Source organism: Oncorhynchus mykiss, chromosome 15, assembly GCF_057628025.1.
Source record: "Oncorhynchus mykiss isolate SJ-2025 chromosome 15, ASM5762802v1, whole genome shotgun sequence".
NCBI classification, from domain to species: Eukaryota; Metazoa; Chordata; class Actinopteri; order Salmoniformes; family Salmonidae; genus Oncorhynchus; species Oncorhynchus mykiss.
The window spans coordinates 10,586,405-10,610,000 of NC_143036.1; the positions used below are offsets into that span (position 1 = coordinate 10,586,405).

The 23,596-nt window shown below is 46.9% G+C and overlaps 2 protein-coding genes across 5 annotated transcripts in view; one reads left to right on the top strand and one right to left on the bottom strand.

Moving 5' to 3' along the window:
* Positions 1–23,596, top strand: part of LOC110489566 (semaphorin-5A) — a 295,669-nt gene that overhangs the window by 231,653 nt on the left and 40,420 nt on the right. The window lies entirely within an intron of this gene.
* Positions 562–17,331, bottom strand: LOC149977380 (uncharacterized). The gene is made up of 8 exons (XM_090200938.1): positions 17,311–17,331; positions 11,894–12,429; positions 11,324–11,541; positions 10,661–10,682; positions 9,207–9,340; positions 7,136–7,348; positions 6,176–6,973; positions 562–650 (listed from the first exon to the last, which is right to left on the bottom strand). The coding sequence occupies exons 1-8, from the start codon at positions 17,329–17,331 to the stop codon at positions 562–564; spliced, it is 2,031 nt and encodes a 676-aa protein (XP_090057064.1).

Genomic DNA, 23,596 nt, shown 5'->3' on the forward strand with positions numbered 1-23,596 from the left:
TCTCCAGACATAGGAACAGTTGTAGTGGTGTGTTGTATCTCCAGACAGAGGAACAGTTATAGTGGTGAGTTGTATCTCCAGACAGAGGAACAGTTATAGTGGTGAGTTGTATCTCCAGACAGAGGAACAGTTATAGTGGCCAGTTGTGTCTCCAGAGGAACAGTTCTAGTGGTGAGTTGTGTTAGCAAGGTGCTACCTGGCTGTGTCTGGGACCTCTGTCCCTAGTGAGAGGGTATTCTCTACAGCTACCTGGCTGTGCCTGGGACCTCTGTCCCCAGTGAGAGGGTATTCTCTACAGCTACCTGGCTGTGCCTGGGACCTCTGTCCCCAGTGAGAGGGTATTCTCTACAGCTACCTGGCTGTGCCTGGGACCTCTGTCCCCAGTGAGAGGGTATTCTCTACATCTACCTGGCTGTGCCTGGGACCTCTGTCCCTAGTGAGAGGGTATTCTCTACAGCTACCTGGCTGTGCCTGGGACCTCTCCCTAGTGAGAGGGTATTCTCTACAGCCACCTGGCTGAGCCTGGGACCTCTGTCCCCAGTGAGAGGGTATTCTCTACAGCTACCTGGCTGTGCCTGGGACCTCTGTCCCCAGTGAGAGGGTATTCTCTACAGCGGCTGACATTGTCACAGCAAGCCCATCAGCGCTCACTGCAGATCATGTGGATTGTGAATTTTGTGAATTTGTGAATTTTTTTTATCAAGTAACCAGTGTCAAGTGGTCCTATTTTGTTTAAGGGGCTGCTATGTGACTTAATGTTGATATATGCTGCTGGTCTACACACTCTGGTTGAAGTTCTGTTTTAAATGACTATTTTATTTCCTGTAATAAGACAGGCACTGCTGTTCTTTGTTGTCCCTTTGTTTCCATATGCTCCTGGGAAGTCAAGCGACCCCTGTTACCTATTATAATAAATGGAAAATGGAAATACAAATGACATATTTCTCAGGCATTTATTTTGTCGATGTATCGAAACCGTACCGAACCGTGAGTGTTGTGAATCGTTTCACCCCCAGTGTTTACATATGAGATGAGCAATGCAAGATATTTAAACATTATTAAAGTGACTAGTGATCCATGTATTAAAGTGGTCAGTGATTTCAAAGCTGTATGTAGGGCAGCAGCCTCTAATGTGCTAGTGATGGCTATTTAACAGTCTGAGGGCCTTGAGATAGAAACTGTTTTTCAGTCTCTCAGTCCCAGCTTTAATGCACCTCTACTGACCTCGCCTTCTGCATAAACAACCCCATGCCATGATTAGATAGTAAAAAAAAAAAACAATCTGTTACTTTTTTTCAAACAGTAAAAGCTAAATCACTAACATTTCTGCTAAATGGATATATATATATATATATATATATATATATATATATATATATATATATATATATATATATATATATATATAATCTTCATACACAGCAGCAGTATCTTAGCATTGTCACTACCCTGGTGTGTGTATGTTCACACCCACACAGACACACACTCACTCACACACACACACACAGACACACACACACACACACACACACACACACACACACACACACACTCGCACCACACAGACACTTCCGGCTGCAGCTGCCTGAACTCTGTCACAAATGTACTACTACTATCCCATTATCTTGGGAATACCAATTCAGGCCTCCTTCCCAGAGGTGGGAATTCCTGTGTGGTGGGAATTGAACAGATGCAGCTCTCTGAACCTCATTTCAAGATGTGAACCCTGTGTGGTGGTGGGTGGGTTTCAAGTTTGGGGTTAGGTTTTTTAGCAGATTGAGGAGGGACTATTTCTACAGGCATCCGGTGAAGCACAGCCCACGGGGAGATTAGAGACAAGGAAGTAACAAATTAGGGAGTTGATATGTTACTTTTCTTTCTCTCTCTCTCTCTCTCTCTCTCTCTCTCTCTCTATCTCTATCTCTCTCTCTCTCTCTCTCTGTCTCTGTCCAACTGTAATCAGACCCATAGTGGTAATACATGTAAAGGCTTAAAGTCAGCGGTATCTGTCTCTCCCTGTCTCTGTGTCTCTGTCTCTCTCTGTCTCTGTCTCTGTCTCTCTCTGTCTCTGTCTCTCTCTGTCTCTGTCTCTCTCTGTCTCTGTCTCTGTCCAACTGTAATCAGACCCATAGTGGTAATACATGTAAAGGCTTAAAGTCAGCGGTATCAGCGGTATTGCTCATACTAGTTTTATCGTAGCTCCCATTATGCCAGACATAGACTACAAGTTGTAAAAGCTTCCCAGGCAAATCAATATATCCTGGAGACTATTCTGCTATTTGTACGCACAATGCGAAGACTGAGGATGACAACAATAAAGGAATTTTAGTGCAGGCCAGGGCCAGAAAGCGTAAACTGGGAAGAGGGATGTTTTTATGAGCCATCTGTCTGTTCTCTTCTCCCCAGGATACTAGAGCCTGCTAGAGAGAGAGAGAGAGAGAGAGAGAGAGAGAGAGAGAGAGAGAGAGAGAGAGAGAGAGAGAGAGAGAGAGAGAGAGAGAGAGAGAGAGAGAGAGAGAGAGAGAGAGAGAGAGAGAGAGAGAGAGAGAGAGAGAGAGAGAGAGAGAGAGAGAGAGAGAGAGAGAGAGAGAGAGAGAGAGAGAGAGAGAGAGAGAGAGAGAGAGAGAGAGAGAGAGAGAGAGAGAGAGAGAGAGAGAGAGAGAGAGAGAGAGAGAGAGAGAGAGAGAGATCAGCCTAAACATCAGCACCACAGGTAACTCCCACAACGATCTGAGAGACAAGGCAAGAAAGGCCTTCTATGCCATCAAAAGGATCATAAAATTCAACATACCAATTAGGATCTGGCTAAAAATACTTTAATCAGTTATAGAACCCATTGCCATTTATGGTTGTGAGGTCTGGGGTCACCAACCAAGAATTCACAAAATTGGACAAACACCAAATTGAGACTTTGCATACAGAACAACGTAAAACAAATAATGCATGCAGAGTAGAATTAGGCCGATACCCGCTAATTATCTAAATCCCAAAAATTCAAATTATTATCAAAATCCCAAAAATTCTAATTCAATTCAATGTTCAATTCTACAACCACCTAAAAAGAAGTGTTTCATAAACACAAACACACCCCACAGAGCCCCAGGACAGCAATACAATTAGACCCAAACAAATTATGAGAAAACAAAAATATAATTACTTCACACATTGGAAAGAATTAACAAAATAGCCGCAAACTAGAATGCTATTTGGCCCTAAACAAAGAGTAGACAGTGGCAGAATACCTGTCCACTGTGACTGACCCAAACTTAAGGAAAGCTTTGACTATGTACAGACATAGTGTTGTGTCTTTGGCTATGCCGGATTAAGTGATATGACATGCTATTCTATTAAATAATTTCTCTGTAATTAATATTACCTGATTAAGCTAATCAGGTAAATTTAATTAACTAGAAAGTCGGGCACCACAAAATAATGTTTATAGAGCTGTTATCTTCCGAATAAACTCTTAAAAACCTGGTAATCTTTACCTCAATAGCAGTCAAAATTTAATTGTCACCTAATTTAGTCTCATTTGACAAATGATTGGTTATCTTCACGAACCCTGGCTAACAAGTTAAATCAGCAATACAAAATTTGGTTTAATTATTTATTTACTAAATACCTGAATAATCACAGAATTACATATACACAGAATGAAACATACCTTGATTACAAATGATGTCAGCAGATATGGCGGCTGGTTACATAAAGAAAGGGGGCTGGGGTTGAGTGAAAGAGCGGGAAGACTGAGGAGCGAAAAGGTTTTGTGTCTCTATCGGGCCGTAGACAGCTATGCTATCGTAAATACAGTATCTTATGCATTCTAAATTACCACCCATTTGAAAAAGGAAAATGCAATAAATATTTACTCTGAGATGCACTTCGAACGGTTGTTCGTAGATGGAGGGCCGGATGGTCCAGCATGGATCTCTTGTCCTCTGAAGAATGTCTAGTGGTGAACTGGAGCGTGGTCTGATGGATACTCTGTCCGTCCTCTCCTAGCCCACATTTAGCGGGCGGAGAGGTTATCGCTTCTTTAGTGAATAAGTTCAAAGTTCATACCAAGTTGCCATACTTTTAAGCTCATGCTATATTCTGGCTGGTATAGTCGAAATTAATTATTTCAGCGTGTCGAGCGTCACATTGAACACGATGCTAATTTTGTTAGGTTATTATCCGAGCCCTTTTAACGTAGGACCGTCGTCCTTACGTCCTCACAACAGGAAGTTACATTTTCAGAGAGAGAGAGAGAGAGAGAGAGAGAGAGAGAGAGAGAGAGAGAGAGAGAGAGAGAGAGAGAGAGAGAGAGAAAACAGCGTTTCCCACAAACACACACACACACACTGCTTCTGTTCTATCAAAGCAGATAGTTAATTCAGCCCTCCTGCAGAGTCCTGACAGTGCTAACTTTGTGTGTGTCCAAGACAGTGTCCAACATGGTGTGTGTTTGGAGTCTGTGTTGCTATCACAGTGTGTGTTTGAAGTCTGTGTTGCTATCACAGTGTGTGTTTGGAGTCTGTGTGTGTGTGTGTGTGTGTGTGTGTGGGTGTGTGTGTGTGTGTTTGTTTTACTTGCGGTGATATGGAGACGACCACCTGTGGTCTGTTGCAGGCATTTAATAAGACATTCATTTAGGGTGGAGAACTGACATCAGTTTGACGCTGAAAAAACATCAGTGGGAAGACTCTACAATCAGCAGGCCTGGGGTTTCCTGTGAAGACAGGACCTCTTAGATTCTCACCCCCCTACCACTAACTGCTGATGGGCAAACACACCGGTCGTAGTGAAGATATAACTCCCACTGGTCTGGGTTATTGCTTTGACACTTTATTATCCCTGGGTTTTATGACACATATAATAAAATATAGGTATAATATAATTAAGCAATGACTCCTGAGGGGGCGTGGTATATGGCCAATATACAACGGCTAAGGGCTGTTCTTAGGCACGACGCAACGTGGAGTTGGCAATACACCACAAACCGCTGAGCTGGCTGTAGTAGGGCTGGTTGTAGCAGGGCTGCTTGTTGTAAGGCTGATTGTAGTAGGTCTGGTTGTAGCAGGGCTGGTTGTATTAGGGCTGGTTGTAGTAGGGTTGGTTGTAGTAGGGCTAGCTGTAGTAGGGCTGGCTGTAGTAGGGCTGGCTGTAGCAGGGCTGGTTGTAGTAGGGCTGGTTGTAGTAAGGCTGGTTGTAGTAGGGCTGGTTGTATTAGGGCTGGTTGTAGTAGAGCTGGTTGTATTAGGGCTGGTTGTATTAGGGCTGGTTGTAGCAGGGCAGGTTGTAGTAGGGCTGGTTGTAGTAGGGCTGGTTGTAGTAGAGCTGGTTGTATTAGGGCTGGTTGTAGTAGAGCTGGTTGTATTAGGGCTGGTTGTATTAGGGCTGGTTGTAGCAGGGCAGGTTGTAGTAGGGCTGGTTGTAGTAGGGCTGGTTGTATTAGGGCTGGTTGTAGTAGAGCTGGTTGTATTAGGGCTGGTTGTATTAGGGCTGGTTGTAGCAGGGCAGGTTGTAGTAGGGCTGGTTGTATTAGGGCTGGTTGTAGCAGGGCTAGCTGTAGTAGGGCTGTTTGTTGTAGGGCTGGTTGTAGCAGGGCTAGCTGTAGTAGGGCTGGCTGTAGTAGGGCTGGTTGTATTAGGGCTGGTTGTATTAGGGCTGGCTGTGGTAGGGCTGGTTGTAGTAGGGCTGGTTGTAGTAGGGCTGGTTGTAGTAGGGCTGGTTGTTGTAGGGCTGGTTGTAGCAGGGCTAGCTGTAATAGGGCTGGTTGTAGTAGGGCTAGTTGTAGCAGGGCTAGCTGTAGTAGGGCTGACTGTAGTAGGGCTGGTTGTAGTAGGGCTGGTTGTAGTAGGGCCGGTTGTAGTAGGGCTGGCTGTAGTAGGGCTGGTTGTAGTAGGGCTGGTTGTAGTAGGGCTGGTTGTAGCAGGGCTAGCTTTAGTAGGGCTTGTTGTAGTAGGGCTGGTTGTAGCAGGGCTGGTTGTAGTAGGGCTGGATGTAGTAGGGCTGGTTGTAGTAGGGCTGGCTGTAGTAGGGCTGGTTGTAGTAGGGCTGGCTTTAGTAGGGCTGGTTGTAGTAGGGCTGGTTATATTAGGGCTGGTTGTAGTAGGACTGGTTGTATTAGGGCTGGTTGTAGTAGGGCTGGTTGTAGTAGGGCTGGTTGTAGTAGGGCTGGTTGTAGTAGGGCTGGTTGTAGCAGGGCTAGCTGTAGTAGGGCTGGTTGTAGTAGGGCTGGTTATATTAGGGCTGGTTGTATTAGGGCTGGTTGTAGTAGGGCTGGTTGTAGTAGGGCTGGTTGTAGCAGGGCTAGCTGTAGTAGGGCTGGTTGTAGTAGGGCTGGTTATATTAGGGCTGGCTGTATTAGGGCTGGTTGTAGTAGGGCTGGTTGTAGTAGGGCTGGTTGTAGTAGGGCTGGTTATATTAGGGCTGGCTGTAGTAGGGCTGGTTGTAGTAGTGCTGGTTGTAGTAGGGCTGGTTGTAGTAGGGCTGGTTGTTGTAGGGCTGGTTGTAGTAGGGCTGGCTGTAGTAGGGCTGGTTGTAGTAGGGCTGGCTGTAGTAGGGCTGGCTGTAGTAGGGCTGGTTGTAGTAGGGCTGGTTATATTAGGGCTGGTTGTAGTAGGACTGGTTGTATTAGGGCTGGTTGTAGTAGGGCTGGTTGTAGTAGGGCCGGTTGTAGTAGGGCTGGCTGTAGAAGGGCTGGTTGTAGTAGGGCTGGTTGTAGTAGGGCTGGTTGTAGTAGGGCTGGTTGTAGCAGGGCTAGCTTTAGTAGGGCTGGTTGTAGTAGGACTTGTTGTAGCAGGGCTATCTGTAGAAGGTCTGGTTGTAGTAGGGCTGGTTGTAGCAGGGCTGGTTGTAGTAGGGCTGGTTGTAGTAGGGCTGGTTGTAGTAGGGCTGGCTGTATTAGGACTGGCTGTAGTAGGGCTGGTTGTAGTAGGGCTGGTTGTAGTAGGACTGGCTGTAGTAGGGCTGGTTGTAGTAGGGCTGGCTGTAGTAGGGCTGGTTGTAGTAGGGCTGGTTATATTAGGGCTGGTTGTAGTAGGACTGGTTGTATTAGGGCTGGTTGTAGTAGGGCTGGTTGTAGCAGGGCTAGCTGTAGTAGGGCTGGTTGTAGTAGGGCTGGTTATATTAGGGCTGGTTGTATTAGGGCTGGTTGTAGTAGGGCTGGTTGTAGTAGGGCTGGTTGTAGCAGGGCTAGCTGTAGTAGGGCTGGTTGTAGTAGGGCTGGTTATATTAGGGATGGCTGTAGTAGGGCTGGTTGTAGTAGGGCTGGCTGTAGTAGGACTGGCTGTAGTAGGGCTGGTTGTAGTAGGGCTGTTTGTAGTAGGGCTGGCTGTAGTAGGGCTGGTTGTAGTAGGGCTGGCTGTAGTAGGGCTGGCTGTAGTAGGGCTGGTTGTAGTAGGGCTGGTTATATTAGGGCTGGTTGTAGTAGGACTGGTTGTATTAGGGCTGGTTGTAGTAGGGCTGGTTGTAGCAGGGCTAGCTGTAGTAGGGCTGGTTGTAGTAGGGCTGGTTATATTAGGGCTGGTTGTATTAGGGCTGGTTGTAGTAGGGCTGGTTGTAGTAGGGCTGGTTGTAGCAGGGCTAGCTGTAGTAGGGCTGGTTGTAGTAGGGCTGGTTATATTAGGGATGGCTGTAGTAGGGCTGGTTGTAGTAGGGCTGGTTGTAGCAGGGCTAGCTGTAGTAGGGCTGGCTGTAGTAGGGCTGGTTGTATTAGGGCTGGTTGTATTAGGGCTGGCTGTGGTAGGGCTGGTTGTAGTAGGGCTGGTTGTAGTAGGGCTGGTTGTTGTAGGGCTGGTTGTAGCAGGGCTAGCTGTAATAGGGCTGGTTCTAGTAGGGCTAGTTGTAGCAGGGCTAGCTGTAGTAGGGCTGACTGTAGTAGGGCTGGTTGTAGTAGGGCTGGTTGTAGTAGGGCCGGTTGTAGTAGGGCTGGCTGTAGTAGGGCTGGTTGTAGTAGGGCTGGTTGTAGTAGGGCTGGTTGTAGCAGGGCTAGCTTTAAATAGGGCTGGTTGTAGTAGGGCTGGTTGTAGCAGGGCTGGTTGTAGTAGGGCTGGTTGTAGTAGGGCTGGTTGTAGTAGGGCTGGCTGTAGTAGGGCTGGTTGTAGTAGGGCTGGCTGTAGTAGGGCTGGTTGTAGTAGGGCTGGTTATATTAGGGCTGGTTGTAGTAGGACTGTTTGTATTAGGGCTGGTTGTAGTAGGGCTGGTTGTAGTAGGGCTGGTTTTAGTAGGGCTGGTTGTAGTAGGGCTGGTTGTAGCAGGGCTAGCTGTAGTAGGGCTGGTTGTAGTAGGGCTGGTTATATTAGGGCTGGTTGTATTAGGGCTGGTTGTAGTAGCGCTGGTTGTAGTAGGGCTGGTTGTAGCAGGGCTAGCTGTAGTAGGGCTGGTTGTAGTAGGGCTGGTTATATTAGGGCTGGCTGTATTAGGGCTGGTTGTAGTAGGGCTGGTTGTAGTAGGGCTGGTTGTAGTAGGGCTGGTTATATTAGGGCTGTCTGTAGTAGGGCTGGTTGTAGTAGTGCTGGTTGTAGTAGGGCTGGTTGTAGTAGGGCTGGTTGTTGTAGGGCTGGTTGTAGCAGGGCTAGCTGTATTAGGGCTGGTTGTAGTAGGGCTGGTTGTAGCAGGGCTAGCTGTAGTAGGGCTGACTGTAGTAGGGCTGGTTGTAGTAGGGCTGGTTGTAGTAGGGCCGGTTGTAGTAGGGCTGGCTGTAGTAGGGCTGGTTGTAGTAGGGCTGGTTGTAGTAGGGCTGGTTGTAGTAGGGCTGGTTGTAGTAGGGCTGGTTGTAGTAGGGCTGGTTGTAGCAGGGCTAGCTTTAGTAGGGCTTGTTGTAGTAGGACTTGTTGTAGCAGGGCTATCTGTAGAAGGGCTGGTTGTAGTAGGGCTGGTTGTAGCAGGGCTGGTTGTAGTAGGGCTGGTTGTAGTAGGGCTGGTTGTAGTAGGGCTGGTTGTAGTAGGGCTGGCTGTAGTAGGGCTGGTTGTAGTAGGGCTGGTTATATTAGGGCTGGTTGTAGTAGGACTGGTTGTATTAGGGCTGGTTGTAGTATGGCTGGTTGTAGCAGGGCTAGCTGTAGTAGGGCTGGTTGTAGTAGGGCTGGTTATATTAGGGCTGGTTGTATTAGGGCTGGTTGTAGTAGTGCTGGTTGTAGTAGGGCTGGTTGTAGCAGGGCTAGCTGTAGTAGGGCTGGTTGTAGTAGGGCTGGTTATATTAGGGATGGCTGTAGTAGGACTGGTTGTAGTAGGGCTGGCTGTAGTAGGACTGGCTGTAGTAGGGCTGGTTGTAGTAGGGCTGGTTGTAGTAGGGCTGGCTGTAGTAGGGCTGGTTGTAGTAGGGCTGGCTGTAGTAGGGCTGGCTGTAGTAGGGCTGGTTGTAGTAGGGCTGGTTATATTAGGGCTGGTTGTAGTAGGACTGGTTGTATTAGGGCTGGTTGTAGTAGGGCTGGTTGTAGCAGGGCTAGCTGTAGTAGGGCTGGTTGTAGTAGGGCTGGTTATATTAGGGCTGGTTGTATTAGGGCTGGTTGTAGTAGGGCTGGTTGTAGTAGGGCTGGTTGTAGCAGGGCTAGCTGTAGTAGGGCTGGTTGTAGTTGGGCTGGTTATATTAGGGATGGCTGTAGTAGGGCTGGTTGTAGTAGGGCTGGTTGTAGTAGGGCTGGTTGTAGTAGGGCTGGTTGTATTAGGGCTGGTTCTAGTAGGGCTGGTTGTAGTAGGGCTGGTTGTAGTAGGGCTGGTTGTAGTAGGGCTGGTTGTAGTAGGACTGGTTGTAGTAGGGCTGGTTGTAGTAGGGCTGGTTGTAGTAGGACTGGTTGTAGTAGGGCTGGTTGTAGTAGGGCTGGTTGTAGTAGGACTGGTTGTAGTAGGGCTGGTTGTAGTAGGGCTGGTTGTAGTAGGGCTGGTAGGGCTCACCGCCCACACACACATATTCACACATACTCACACACACGCACAGACACACCTTCCAGACAGACTCACACTCCAGACAGACACACCCTCCAGACAGACACACCCTCCAGACAGACACACCTTCCAGACAGACACACCTTCCAGACAGACACAATTATAAAATAGAAGTGAGGCTTAAGGCGTCAAGCATGTTTCAGTTCGGCTGGCGCCTAGTCAAACTCGGCTAGGCGAACCGAACGAGTGTGCTCGCATACTCCCTTGAAAGACCGTTGTTTAAAAAATGAGAAGAAAGCAGCAATAGTACTGTTTGTCCACTTTGAAACGCCGTAGCCAGTATACACTTCCTCAAAAGATAACTCAAGAAATCTGTCATTAATTTTGAGGTTTTTGTCAAAGAGATCTTAGTTTTTCAATTTTACATCTAACTAAGATGTTTGGTGCAGTATTCCTCAATAAAAAAAACGTGCATGAAAATGAGTCATCTCTCATTGAATGACAACAAAATCTTAATTGAAGAATCCCTACTGTTGACCAATCACTGACTAAGGGGCGTAGACTTCGGCTCCAAACTTCGGCTTGCCTCAATACATTGTTTTGTGTGTCCAACCAGCCGAGGAAAAACTCACTAGAGTTCAAAACTAACAAAAACCTCACAAAACTTCAATCATAATATATGCAGAAACTCTACAGAACCGTTCCTGCTGGGAAGCATGCGGAAGTCTTTAGGGACAAGGGTTTAGGTCACCACCCTCATGGCCCGCTCAAGACCCTCTGCTTGTAATACCTAGAACAATAAGCAGCAAAGTCTGGGATGGAGAACGAATGAGAGACATGAGACACCGGAGTCCATCACTCAAGTGTAGGCATTTACACACACTGACAGACACACACACACTGACACGCTGACACACACACACTGACAGACACACACACTGACACACACACACTGACACGCTGACACACACACACTGACAGACACACAGGAGAAACAAACAAAAAATGCAGACAGACACAAACATGTGCACTTATAGAATTAAACACACACATTCACACACCTATACACACGTCTGTTCCCGGCAGAAACACACACACACACAAATGTGCTGGACAGAAAGCCCAAACAGCATGTAAGTAAGCAGTAAAGCTCATATGAAACATCTTTATTTTGTCAGCCGGAGCTGGCTGGGGGGCACACCTTATTCTATTACCAATCTCTGAGAAGCTGTCTGTTAGAGGTGTTGTGAATTATAAAATACCTCAGAAAACCCTGTTTCCCCTCCCCTCCCCTCTCCTCTCATCTGTGCTCTTTCTGACCACAGTTCATATGGATACAGGGGGAATGAGTCACTCATTTCGACCCAGTTTAGGATTCCACATGGCGCTCGACACGTTCTGATGATTCCTGCTACGTTCTTACTTTCCTTTCAAATAAATCCAGAATAAAGACTTGATTGAGCAGAGTGATATATGTTGGGGGTGTAGAGGTTGCGGGAGTAGAGGATGGGGGTGTAGAGGTTGAGGGCGTATAGGTTGAGGGTGTAGAGGTTGAGGGTGTAGAGGATGGGGGTGTAGAGGATGCGGGTGTAGAGGATGGGGGTGTAGAGGATGAGGGTGTAGAGGATGGGGGTGTAGAGGATGGGGGTGTAGAGGTTGAGGGCGTATAGGCTGAGGGTGTAAAGGTTGAGGGTGTAGAGGATGGGGGTGTAGAGGTTGAGGGTGTAGAGGATGGGGGTGTAGAGGATGAGGGTGTAGAGGATGGGGGTGTAGAGGATGAGGGTGTAGAGGATGGGGGTGTAGAGGACGGGGGTGTAGAGGATGGGGGTGTAGAGGATGGGTGTGTAGAGGATGAGGGTGTAGAGGATGGGGGTGTAGAGGTTGAGGATGTATATGTATAGGTTGAGGATGTATAGGATGGGGGTGTAGAGGATGGGGGTGTAGAGGATGGGGTGTAGAGGTTGAGGGTGTATAGGATGAGGGTGTAGAGGATGAGGGTGTAGAGGATGGGGGTGTAGAGGACGGGGGTGTAGAGGATGGGGGTGTAGAGGATGGGGGTGTAGAGGATGAGGGTGTAGAGGATGGGGGTGTAGAGGTTGAGGATGTATATGTATAGGTTGAGGATGTATAGGATGGGGGTGTAGAGGATGGGGGTGTAGAGGATGGGGTGTAGAAGTTGAGGGTGTATAGGATGGGGGTGTAGAGGATGGGGGTGTATAGGATGGGGGTGTAGAGGATGGGGGTATAGAGGTTGAGGGTGTATAGGATGGGGGTGTAGAGGATGGGGGTGTAGAGGATGGGGGTGTAGAGGATGGGGGTGTAGAGGTTGAGGGTGTATAGGATGGGAGTGTAGAGGATGGGGGTGTAGAGGATGGGGGTGTAGAGGATGGGGGTGTAGAGGTTGAGGGTGTATAGGATGGGGGTGTAGAGGATGGGGGTGTAGAGGATGGGGGTGTAGAGGTTGAGGGTGTATATGATGGGAGTGTAGAGGATGGGGGTGTAGAGGATGGGGGTGTAGAGGATGGGGGTGTTTAGGATGGGGTGTTTAGGATGGGTGTGCTTAGGATGGGGGTGTAGAGGATGGGGGTGTAGAAGATGGGGGTGTAGAGGATGAGGATGTAGAGGATGGGGGTGTAGAGGATGGGGGTGTAGAGGATGGGGGTGTAGAGGATGGGGGTGTAGAGGTTGAGGGTGTATAGGATGGGGGTGTAGAGGATGGGGGTGTAGAGGATGGGGGTGTAGAGGTTGAGGATGTATATGATGGGAGTGTAGAGGATGGGGGTGTAGAGGATGGGGGTGTAGAGGATGGGGGTGTAGAGGATGGGGGTGTTTAGGATGGGTGTGCTTAGGATGGGGGTGTAGAGGATGGGGGTGTAGAAGATGGGGGTGTAGAGGATGAGGATGTAGAGGATGAGGATGTAGAGGATGGGGGTGTTTAGGTTGAGGTTGTAGAGGATAGGGGTGTAGAGGATGGGTGTGTAGAGGAAGAGAGGAAGGTGTTTTATTAGTGCTCCCAGGCTCCCCCAAAAAAAGCATTGGATAAAATGTAATTATGCTGTTCGAATTTTTCAAAGTTTATTCAGGATATTTCTCACCTATTTAACAGCGAGTCACCTTTTACATAATGAATGCCTGTTCACACAAGCACAGTGAAACTAATTTGGATGGTGAGTTCTTTCTCCTGCTGCATTTTCATGTGCGGTTATGGATTTGTTCAATTCCAGTGAATTCATGGATTTTTTTTCCCCCTGTGAGTTTCAGTCCATTTCTAATATATTATTCAGAACCTGTTATAAAACTTTGCTTTTAAAAGGTTTTTTTGATGCAAATTGTACGGGAATGAGATGGAGAATGTTCCAGACCCTCCTGTCCAAGCCCAGATTCACTGTGACAACCTGATGGGTGAACAAAATAGACTTGTATCTTATTTGGTCAAGGTCTGTCAGTCACTCAACTCCAAGGCTCAGCATGCATGAATAAGCAGCAGACTGGGAGAATGGCCGTCATATCACCTTCCCCCTTCTAAACGACACTGAGATGAAGACAATGGTGTAATTTCCTCGCTCTCTGTTACCTCACGGCAAGCGGAACCGGAGCGCCAAGTCGAGGTCCTAAAGGCTTTTTAACAGCTTCTACCCCCAAGCTATAAGACTCTAGAACAGCTAATCAAATAGCTACCCGGACTATTTGCATTAACACCCCCCCCCCCCCCCCCCCCTTTTACACTGCTGCTACTCTCTGTTTATTATCTATGCATAGTCACTTTAACTCTCCCTACATGTACATATTACCTCGACTAACCTGTAGCCCCACACATTGACTCGGTACCGGTACCCCTGTATATACAGTAGTCTCGTTATTGTTATTTTATTGTGTAACTCTTTATAAAATCTTTCACATTAGTTTATTTAGTAAATATTTTCTTAACTCTATTTCGTGAACTGCACTGTTGGTTAAGGGCTTGTAAGTAAGCATTTCACGGTAAGGTCTACTACACCGGTTGTACAAGGCGCATGTGACAAATACAATTTGATTTGATTGGATCACCTTTCACCCTATCACTCCCTCTCATCCCTACTCTCATCTCACTTTAAATTATCTGGCTTGTCATTGTATGTAGGTGCTGGACTGCCAGGCCACTTGGATCATTAGACATACACAGGCTGTATGGTATATCATCAACTTCACCCTGGAAAACATGTATTTATGGCTAAGCCTCAGAGAAAGATGAAGATAGTAAGGGAAAGGAGAAATTAATGAAGAGGCTGGCAACGGAGGAGAAAGCATGCAAAAAATGAGTCCTTGATGTGTGGAGGTGTTATCTATGGAAACAAACAGCCAGAGAAGAAGGCAGGCATACATGACTCTCCCTATCTCTAGATACAGGACTCTATCTCTAGATACATGACTCTCCCTATCTCTAGATACAGGACTCTATCTCTATCTCTAGATACATGACTCTCCCTATCTCTAGATACAGGACTCTATCTCTATCTCTAGATACATGACTCCCTCTATCTCTAGATACAGGACTCTAACTCTATATCTAGATACAAGACTCTATCTCTATCTCTAGATACAGGACTCTATCTCTATCTCTAGATACAGGACTCTATCTCTAGATACAGGACTCTAACTCTATCTCTAGATACAGGACTCTATCTCTATCTCTAGATACAGGACTCTATCTCTATCTCTAGATACAGGACTCTATCTCTATCTCTAGATACATGACTCCCTCTATCTCTAGATACAGGACTCCTTCTATCTCTAGATACAGGACTCTACTTCTATCTCTAGATACAGGACGCTCTCCCTATCTCTAGATACAGGACTCTACTTCTATCTCTAGATACAGGACTCTATCTTTATCTCTAGATACATGACTCTCTCCCTATCTCTAGATACAGGACTCTATCTCTATCTCTAGATACAGGACTCTACTTCTATCTCTAGATACAGAACTCTCTCTATATCTAGATACAGGACTCTCTCCCTATCTCTAGATACAGGACTCTATCTCTATCTCTAGATACAGGACTCTATCTCTAGATACAGGACTCTATCTCTAGATACAGGACTCTATCTCTATCTATAGATACAGGACTCTCTCCCTATCTCTAGATACAGGACTCTATCTCTATCTCTAGATACAGGACTCTACTTATATCTCTAGATGCAGGACTCTATCTCTATCTCTAGATACAGGACTCTCTCTATCTCTAGATACAGGACTATCTCTATCTCTAGATACAGGACTCTATCTCTATCTCTAGATACAGGACTCTATCTCTAGATACAGGACTCTATCTCTAGAAACAGGACTCTATCTCTATCTCTAGATACAGGACCATATCTATATCTCTAGATACAGGGCTCTATCTCTATCTCTAGATACAGGACTCTATCTCTATCTCTAGATACAGGACTCTCTCTATCTGTAGATACAGGACTCTACCTCTATCTCTAGATACAGGACTCTCTCTATCTCTAGATACAGGACTCTCTCTAGATGGATTCTTGTCAAATCAAAAAGTCACTCAGAGTTGTGTATCAAATTGTCTCTCATTATCAAAACCTCACATGTCCATCCTCCTTCTTCCGCCACCCACCACCCTCTCGTGACCCACCTCCGTCTCTTCCTCCATCCATCTTGCATTACCCACTTCCCTTCCTCTTCTTCTTTCTTCCTCCTTTTCTCCCTCCCTCCCTCCATCCTTCCCTTCCTTCTATTCTCTCATCCTCCTCTTCTCCCTCCCCCTTCCCTTCATCCTCTCCTCCCTACCTCCCTCCCTCCTGCCACACCTCTGTTACAAATCACATCTAATGATAATTTCTGCATGTCCTGTTTGCCACTTGCCATGTTAAGCACGTGGGTCTGATGGGACTGTTTCATAGTTCATATGTGATACCACCCACCCGGCAGCAGAAATTCAGCTTGGCACAAACACCACAGGGTATTGATAACAAGATGGCCACTTGTCATATAAATTTCTCAAAGCCAGCACAGAATGTTAATAGGAACATGTATTATTTTTGTTCTAAATCTATGAGTCTTCCTCTCTGTTATCCATGGTATTACCAATAATAATAATAATAATACCAATCAATCAATCTGAATGAGAATATCCATTCTAGGCATTCTAATTCCATTTTTTTTCTCTCCTCTCTCTCTCTCTCTTACTCTCTATCTCTCTCTCTCTTACTCTCTCTTACTCTCTCTCTCTCTCTCTGTCTCTCTCTCTCTCTCTCTTACTCTCTCTTACTCTCTCTCTCTCTCTCTCTCTCTCTCTCTCTCTCTTTCTCTGTCTCTCTCTCTCTCTCTGTGAGTGAGTGCGAGTGGTGTCTGACATTAGATCACCTGTCTTTCCTTTTTGTTTCCTTTTCTTGGTGATTTTCCTTGGTTTTGGTGAGGATGGCTGACCATGTTGAGCATGGTGTACTTCTATAAGAAGAGTGTCTTGCCGATCAGATGGTTGAGCATGATGTACTTCTATAAGAAGAGTGTCTTGCCGATCAGATGGTTGAGCATGGTGTACTTCTATAAGAAGACTGTCTTGTCGATCAGATGGTTGAGCATGGTGTACTTCTATAAGAAGACTGTCTTGTCGATCAGATGGTTGAGCATGGTGTACTTCTATAAGAAGACTGTCTTGTCGATCAGATGGTTGAGCATGGTGTACTTCTATAAGAAGACTGTCTTGTCGATCAGATGGTTGAGCATGGTGTACTTCTATAAGAAGACTGTCTTGTCGATCAGATGGTTGAGCATGGTGTACTTCTATAAGAAGAGTGTCTTGCCGATCAGATGGTTGAGCATGATGTACTTCTATAAGAAGACTGTCTTGTCGATCAGATGGTTGAGCATGGTCTACTTCTATAAGAAGAGTTTCTTGCCGATCAGATGGTTGAGCATGGTGTACTTCTATAAGAAGACTGTCTTGTCGATCAGATGGTTGAGCATGGTCTACTTCTATAAGAAGAGTGTCTTGCCGATCAGATGGTTGAGCATGGTGTACTTCTATAAGAAGACTGTCTTGTCGATCAGATGGTTGAGCATGGTCTACTTCTATAAGAAGACTGTCTTGTCGATCAGATGGTTGAGCATGGTGTACTTCTATAAGAAGACTGTCTTGTCGATCAGATGGTTGAGCATGGTCTACTTCTATAAGAAGAGTGTCTTGTCGATCAGATGGTTGAGCATGGTCTACTTCTATAAGAAGACTGTCTTGCCGATCAGATGGTTGAGCATGATGTACTTATTTTTCTCCGTCATCAAGGGTTACGATTTCAGAATGTACCACCTTTTATTCCCAATGAGCTATTGGAGCGTTGAGGTTTGGGAAGTTTATTTAAACTTGTCCCGCTGGGTTGCAAACACCCTGCTCTGAAACAGGTTATGTCGTTTCGGCAACAGGTGATTATGTTTTTTGGACTCACCGGAGCATACTTTAGAGTCATCGTTTAAAGTCAAGTATGACAACACGCTGTATATGGCTTATGCTAGTAGTCAACAGTGGTGTGAGTGTGGTGATGTTGGCCGTAAGCGACATGTTTGCCCGAAAAGGGAGAAGGCGGAGGGAGGGGCGCAGGTGGTCCTCATAATGCCTGGGCTCAATGATGTAGGGAGAGGTGGTCCTCATAATGCCTGGGCTCAATGATGTAGGGAGAGGTGGTCCTCGTAACGCCTGGGCTCAATGATGTAGGGAGAGGTGGTCCTCGTAACGCCTGGGCTCAATGATGTAGGGAGAGGTGGTCCTCGTAATGCCTGGGCTCAATGATGTAGGGAGAGGTGGTCCTCGTAATGCCTGGGCTCAATGATGTAGGGAGAGGTGGTCCTCGTAACGCCTGGGCTCAATGATGTAGGGAGAGGTGGTCCTCGTAACGCCTGGGCTCAATGATGTAGGGAGAGGTGGTCCTCGTAATGCCTTGGCTCAATGATGTAGGGAGAGGTGGTCCTCGTAACGCCTGGGCTCAATGATGTAGGGAGAGGTGGTCCTCATAATGCCTGGGCTCAATGATGTAGGGAGAGGTGGTCCTCGTAATGCCTGGGCTCAATGATGTAGGGAGAGGTGGTCCTCGTAATGCCTGGGCTCAATGATGTAGGGAGAGGTGGTCCTCGTAACGCCTGGGCTCAATGATGTAGGGAGAGGTGGTCCTCGTAACGCCTAGGCTCAATGATGTAGGGAGAGGTGGTCCTCATAATGCCTGGGCTCAATGATGTAGGGAGAGGTGGTCCTCGTAACGCCTGGGCTCAATGATGTAGGGAGAGGTGGTCCTCGTAACGCCTGGGCTCAATGATGTAGGGAGAGGTGGTCCTCATAATGCCTGGGCTCAATGATATAGGGAGAGGTGGTCCTCGTAACGCCTGGGTCCACTGATGTAGGGAGAGGTGGTCCTCGTAACGCCTGGGCTCAATGATGTAGGGAGAGGTGGTCCTCGTAACGCCTGGGCTCAATGATGTAGGGAGAGGTGGTCCTCGTAACGCCTGGGCTCAATGATGTAGGGAGAGGTGGTCCTCGTAACGCCTGGGCTCAATGATGTAGGGAGAGGTGGTCCTCATAACGCCTGGGCTCAATGATGTAGGGAGAGGTGGTCCTCGTAACGCCTGGGTCCACTGATGTAGGGAGAGGTGGTCCTCGTAACGCCTGGGCTCAATGATGTAGGGAGAGGTGGTCCTCGTAACGCCTGGGCTCAATGATGTAGGGAGAGGTGGTCCTCGTAACGCCTGGGCTCAATGATGTAGGGAGAGGTGGTCCTCGTAACGCCTGGGCTCAATGATGTAGGGAGAGGTGGTCCTCATAATGCCTGGGCTCAATGATGTAGGGAGAGGTGGTCCTCATAATGCCTGGGCCCAATGATGTAGGGAGAGGTGGTCCTCGTAATGCCTGGGCTCAATGATGTAGGGAGAGGTGGTCCTCGTAATGCCTGGGCCCAATGATGTAGGGAGAGGTGGTCCTCGTAATGCCTGGGCTCAATGATGTAGGGAGAGGTGGTCCTCGTAATGCCTGAGCCCACTGATGTAGGGAGAGGTGGTCTTCGTAACGCCTGGGCCCACTGATGTAGGGAGAGGTGGTCCTCATAATGCCGGTGCTCAATGATGTAGGGAGAGGTGGTCCTCATAATGCCTGGGCTCAATGATGTAGGGAGAGGTGGTCCTCGTAATGCCTGAGCCCACTGATGTAGGGAGAGGTGGTCTTCGTAACGCCTGGGCCCACTGATGTAGGGAGAGGTGGTCCTCGTAATGCCTGAGCCCACTGATGTAGGGAGAGGTGGTCATCGTAACGCCTGAGCTCAATGATGTAGGGAGAGGTGGTCCTCGTAACGCCTGGGTCCACTGATGTAGGGAGAGGTGGTCCTCGTAACGCCTGAGCTCAATGATGTAGGGAGAGGTGGTCCTCGTAACGCCTGGGCCCACTGATGTAGGGAGAGGTGGTCCTCGTAACGCCTGAGCTCAATGATGTAGGGAGAGGTGGTCCTCGTAACGCCTGGGCCCACTGATGTAGGGAGAGGTGGTCCTCGTAACGCCTGGGCTCAATGATGTAGGGAGAGGTAGTCCTCGTAATGCCTGGGCCCACTGATGTAGGGAGAGGTGGTCCTCGTAACGCCTGAGCTCAATGATGGAGGGAGAGGTGGTCCTCGTAACGCCTGGGCTCAATGATGTAGGGAGAGGTGGTCCTCGTAACGCCTGAGCCCACTGATGTAGGGAGAGGTGGTCCTCGTAACGCCTTGGCTCAATGATGTAGGGAGAGGTGGTCCTCGTAACGCCTGAGCTCAATGATGTAGGGAGAGGTGGTCCTCGTAACGCCTGGGCTCAATGATGTAGGGAGAGGTGGTCCTCGTAACGCCTGGGCTCAATGATGTAGGGAGAGGTGGTCCTCGTAACGCCTGGGCTCAATGATGTAGGGAGAGGTGGTCCTCGTAACGCCTGGGCTCAATGATGTAGGGAGAGGTGGTCCTCGTAATGCCTGGGCTCAATGATGTAGGGAGAGGTGGTCCTCGTAACGCCTGGGCTCAATGATGTAGGGAGAGGTGGTCCTCGTAACGCCTGGGCTCAATGATGTAGGGAGAGGTGGTCCTCGTAATGCCTGGGCTCAATGATGTAGGGAGAGGTGGTCCTCGTAACGCCTGGGCTCAATGATGTAGGGAGAGGTGGGCCGACAGTGGTAGAGCCGCCACAAGCACCCGTTGCTGAGGAACAAGTTGTTTGTGTTGAGGGTACTGAGTTGCAGCTTGTACCAGATGTGCAGAAGAAATATATTTTAGGAGGTAAGGATGGATCTGGGGAGCCATTTCCCCAGACTGTTGAGTAGATGCCCAGTACGAGTGATGGGGTAGAGGAGGGGGTTCAGGTGGGCTAGTCTCCCAGGTAGTGGAGGAGATGCCCGGTACGAGTGATGGGGTGCAAGTGGGGAGTGTTGAGAGGGATGTGGCTGAGGGGAGTCAGGGGTCTGTGGCCTCAGTTGAGGTGGATAGTATATGGACATTTCTGATATCCTTGTTGATATGATAGCAGCTGGCGACGACTCAATTTAGAATTAAATTGGCAGATTTTCTTGATGTTGAGAAGTTTGTGAGGTCAGCTGTGATGTTAGAGAAGACAGTGGGGTTAGATCAGTCGAGAGTGAAGAAGCGTTTCCACTTGAGGAAATGTGTTACTGCTGCCACGGCAACAAAAGGTAGTGGGAAACATGTAGAAAATGTAAACAACGATGATTATCATGCCTCATAGGGTGCTTTTTTTGTCTTTGTCTGGTTTATTTGTGGTTTCTTCTGCTTTTCCTTTCTTTTTACTATATAGAGGTAGTAATGGTAGATTCTCTCAATATTAATGGGGGAAGGGACAGTAATAATAGGGTTTGGTAATAAAACAGAAAAGGCTTGATGTAGTTTTTCTTCAGGAGGTGCATAGTGTCATGACTGTACTGACCCGGTCAGGTTACAGGAGACCACAACCCTACAGATTATCTCTCAACCCCAACAGAGGAGGAGAGGTCTAGGGGTGTGAAGATGTGGGAGTTTTATGACCCCTCACGCCCCTGGTAAATCTCAGGCCACAGACAAATTCCTTTGTCCTGTTACTATGGAGAACCAGCCTCAGAACATTAAACATGAAATAAAGGGACTTTGGAACAATGGTTTTCGTCAGCCACAATGGTGGTCATGACGATAGATGGAATATGAAAATGTCTTTTTTTTTGTTATTAAAGGTTAATAGATGACGTTATTACGACAACATTGTAACGTGAAGAGTTTTCCTAGTATATGTTTGATGTTTATACATTGTACGTTGTGTGGAAAATGTCCAAATTAAAAGGAATGTTTTGGTAAAGATGAAATGTTAAGTTAGTTGTCTAAAATTGGATTTGAGTGAAATATAGACCTTGCCCTCATTAACTTGGTACGCCCAGGGAATTGCCCTAAAGGCGGTTACGCCCACTTCTGACCCAAGGGTGTAAAACCTGTGAGTAAAGAATTCACAGACAAGACTACGTGACCCAAGCTGCAGCCAAGGTCTAAAAAGTCAACGAACCCAGAACCTAACACAAGTTTGAAGACAAATAAATCCTTTTCTACCCAAGCTACGGATGAGTAGCTGTGTCTAAGCGGGTGAATTCAAGCCGGACCCCCTTAGCATCCAATCCCAGCGAATCGTGGTATCTAAAGGGTTTCATTCCTATGCTGTGAGCTCTGAGCTACAGAGCTCTCTGTCCTCAGAAGACCCCTTCCAGAGCAAAGGGTGAGGGAAAAGACTCCTAAGCCAAAAGGACGATCAGAGAGGTGCGCCGGAGTAGTGGGTCATCGAGCAGCCTGAACGGTCCACGCAGAGAATCCTCTGAGATGATCCCCATGTAATTACATCATTGTATTCTGACCCATAAGAGCGGCAGTTTGGGGCAAGTCTAGGGTTAGAATAGCATAGCTGACAAATTCACCCAAATGTATGTTTCGCTCGTGTACTTTATTTTTTCTCTCTCTCTTTGAAATCCCCATTGTGGGTAACACGCGCCATAGTGTGTTGGCCCGTAATACTAAGTTCTAATCAATAGCCTACAGTGTGTTTTGTCTATGTGTATCTTTTATCATCATTTTAGCTTTTTAGTAAATAAATGTTCAACTGAGATTGGTGTGGTACGAACTCATTGGTGAGACCCGGGTCCGTGCAGATTCACGGGCTATACGACGTTCAGAACGAGATTGGTAGAGGTAACTGGTTAATTAGCGGCTGTTGTGAAATCGATATTCTGATATTCTTTGAGTTCATTTGGGAAATAGAAACTCAATAAAAACTAGTTTTCCCATGGTGCCCCAGGTTAATGAGTTAACAGGTTAATGAGTTAACAGGTTAATGAGTTAATAATTGGTTAACAGGTTAATGAGTTAATAATTGGTTAACAGGTTAATGAGTTAATAATTGGTTAACAGGTTAATGAGTTAATAATTGGTTAACAGGTTAATGAGTTAATAATTGCTTGATTCAGTTAATCACGCAATTAGAAACTTTAATCATTCGATGAACAACAGTCGTCACATTAACTAATACAACGACAATAGTGATGAGGCTAATGAGGTTGACTGGGGTATGTGGTGGGAGGGGCAGCATATACTCAGTCATGGTACTAATTTCAGTGCTGGGGCGGAAATTTTGTTTTCCTCCGGCTTAGGGGTGTCTGTGGTATCTACAACAGAGATTGTCACGGGTCAGGTTTTATTGGTCAAGGGGGATATTATGTTTTTATTTTTATTATTTTATGTTTATGCTCCTCATGAGGGTACAGAGCGTATTGCTGTATTTGATGAAATAAAGGAAACCTGAAGACAGTGACCAAGAGGGGTGTATGGTTTTAGGGGGTGACTGGAACTGTACCGTAGATTTTACTGTTGATCGCACCGCTGAAGAACCTCACCTGCTACTTGCCTGTCTGGTCTATTAACTTAGTTTGAGCTTTCTGATGTGTGGAGAGAAAGAAATGCAGAAGTTAGGCAGTACACATGGCTAAAACTTAATAAAGGTGGTGTCAGGTTGTATGTATCTGAGCACTACTGTAGTAGTTAATGAAGGTGGTGTCAGGTTGTATGTATCTGATCACTACTGTAGTAGGGTTGGAAGGTTAGACCGGTTGTATGTATCTGATCACTACTATAGTAGGGTTGGAAGGTTAGACAGGTTGTATGTATCTGATCACTACTGTAGTAGGGTTGGAAGGTGTAACATTACTCCTGTGGGTTTCTCTGAGCACCATATTGTTACTGTTGATTTTCACCTGTCCTGTCCACAAAGGTCATCCCCTTATTGGTATTTTAATGTTAAGTTACTACATGACACATAGTTGGTGAAAAGTTTTTGTTGTTTTGGGAAAAATGGAAGGTTATTAAATTGAATTTTGAGTCGAGACAATGGTGGGAGGTTGGGAAGGCCCAAATACGTTAGTTTTGTCATCAGTAAACTGATTGAAGTTATTGAAGTTAAAGAGACTAGTCATGAACTTACAGGACAAGAGACATGAACTGAGGTACCCTCAAGGATATGGATGCTCCTAGAGCCTTTTTTTTTACCGCTAGGGCAGTCAACACTGCAATGCAAACAGATGGTCTGCCTTCGTCTCCCTGGTGGGAAGGTGACCACGGATGACGGTGAGATGCGCCAACATGCCGTGGATTTCTACTCTGTCCTCTGGAGGATTGTGATCCTCTGTGTGCTGAACAGTTGTCACATTGACATCCT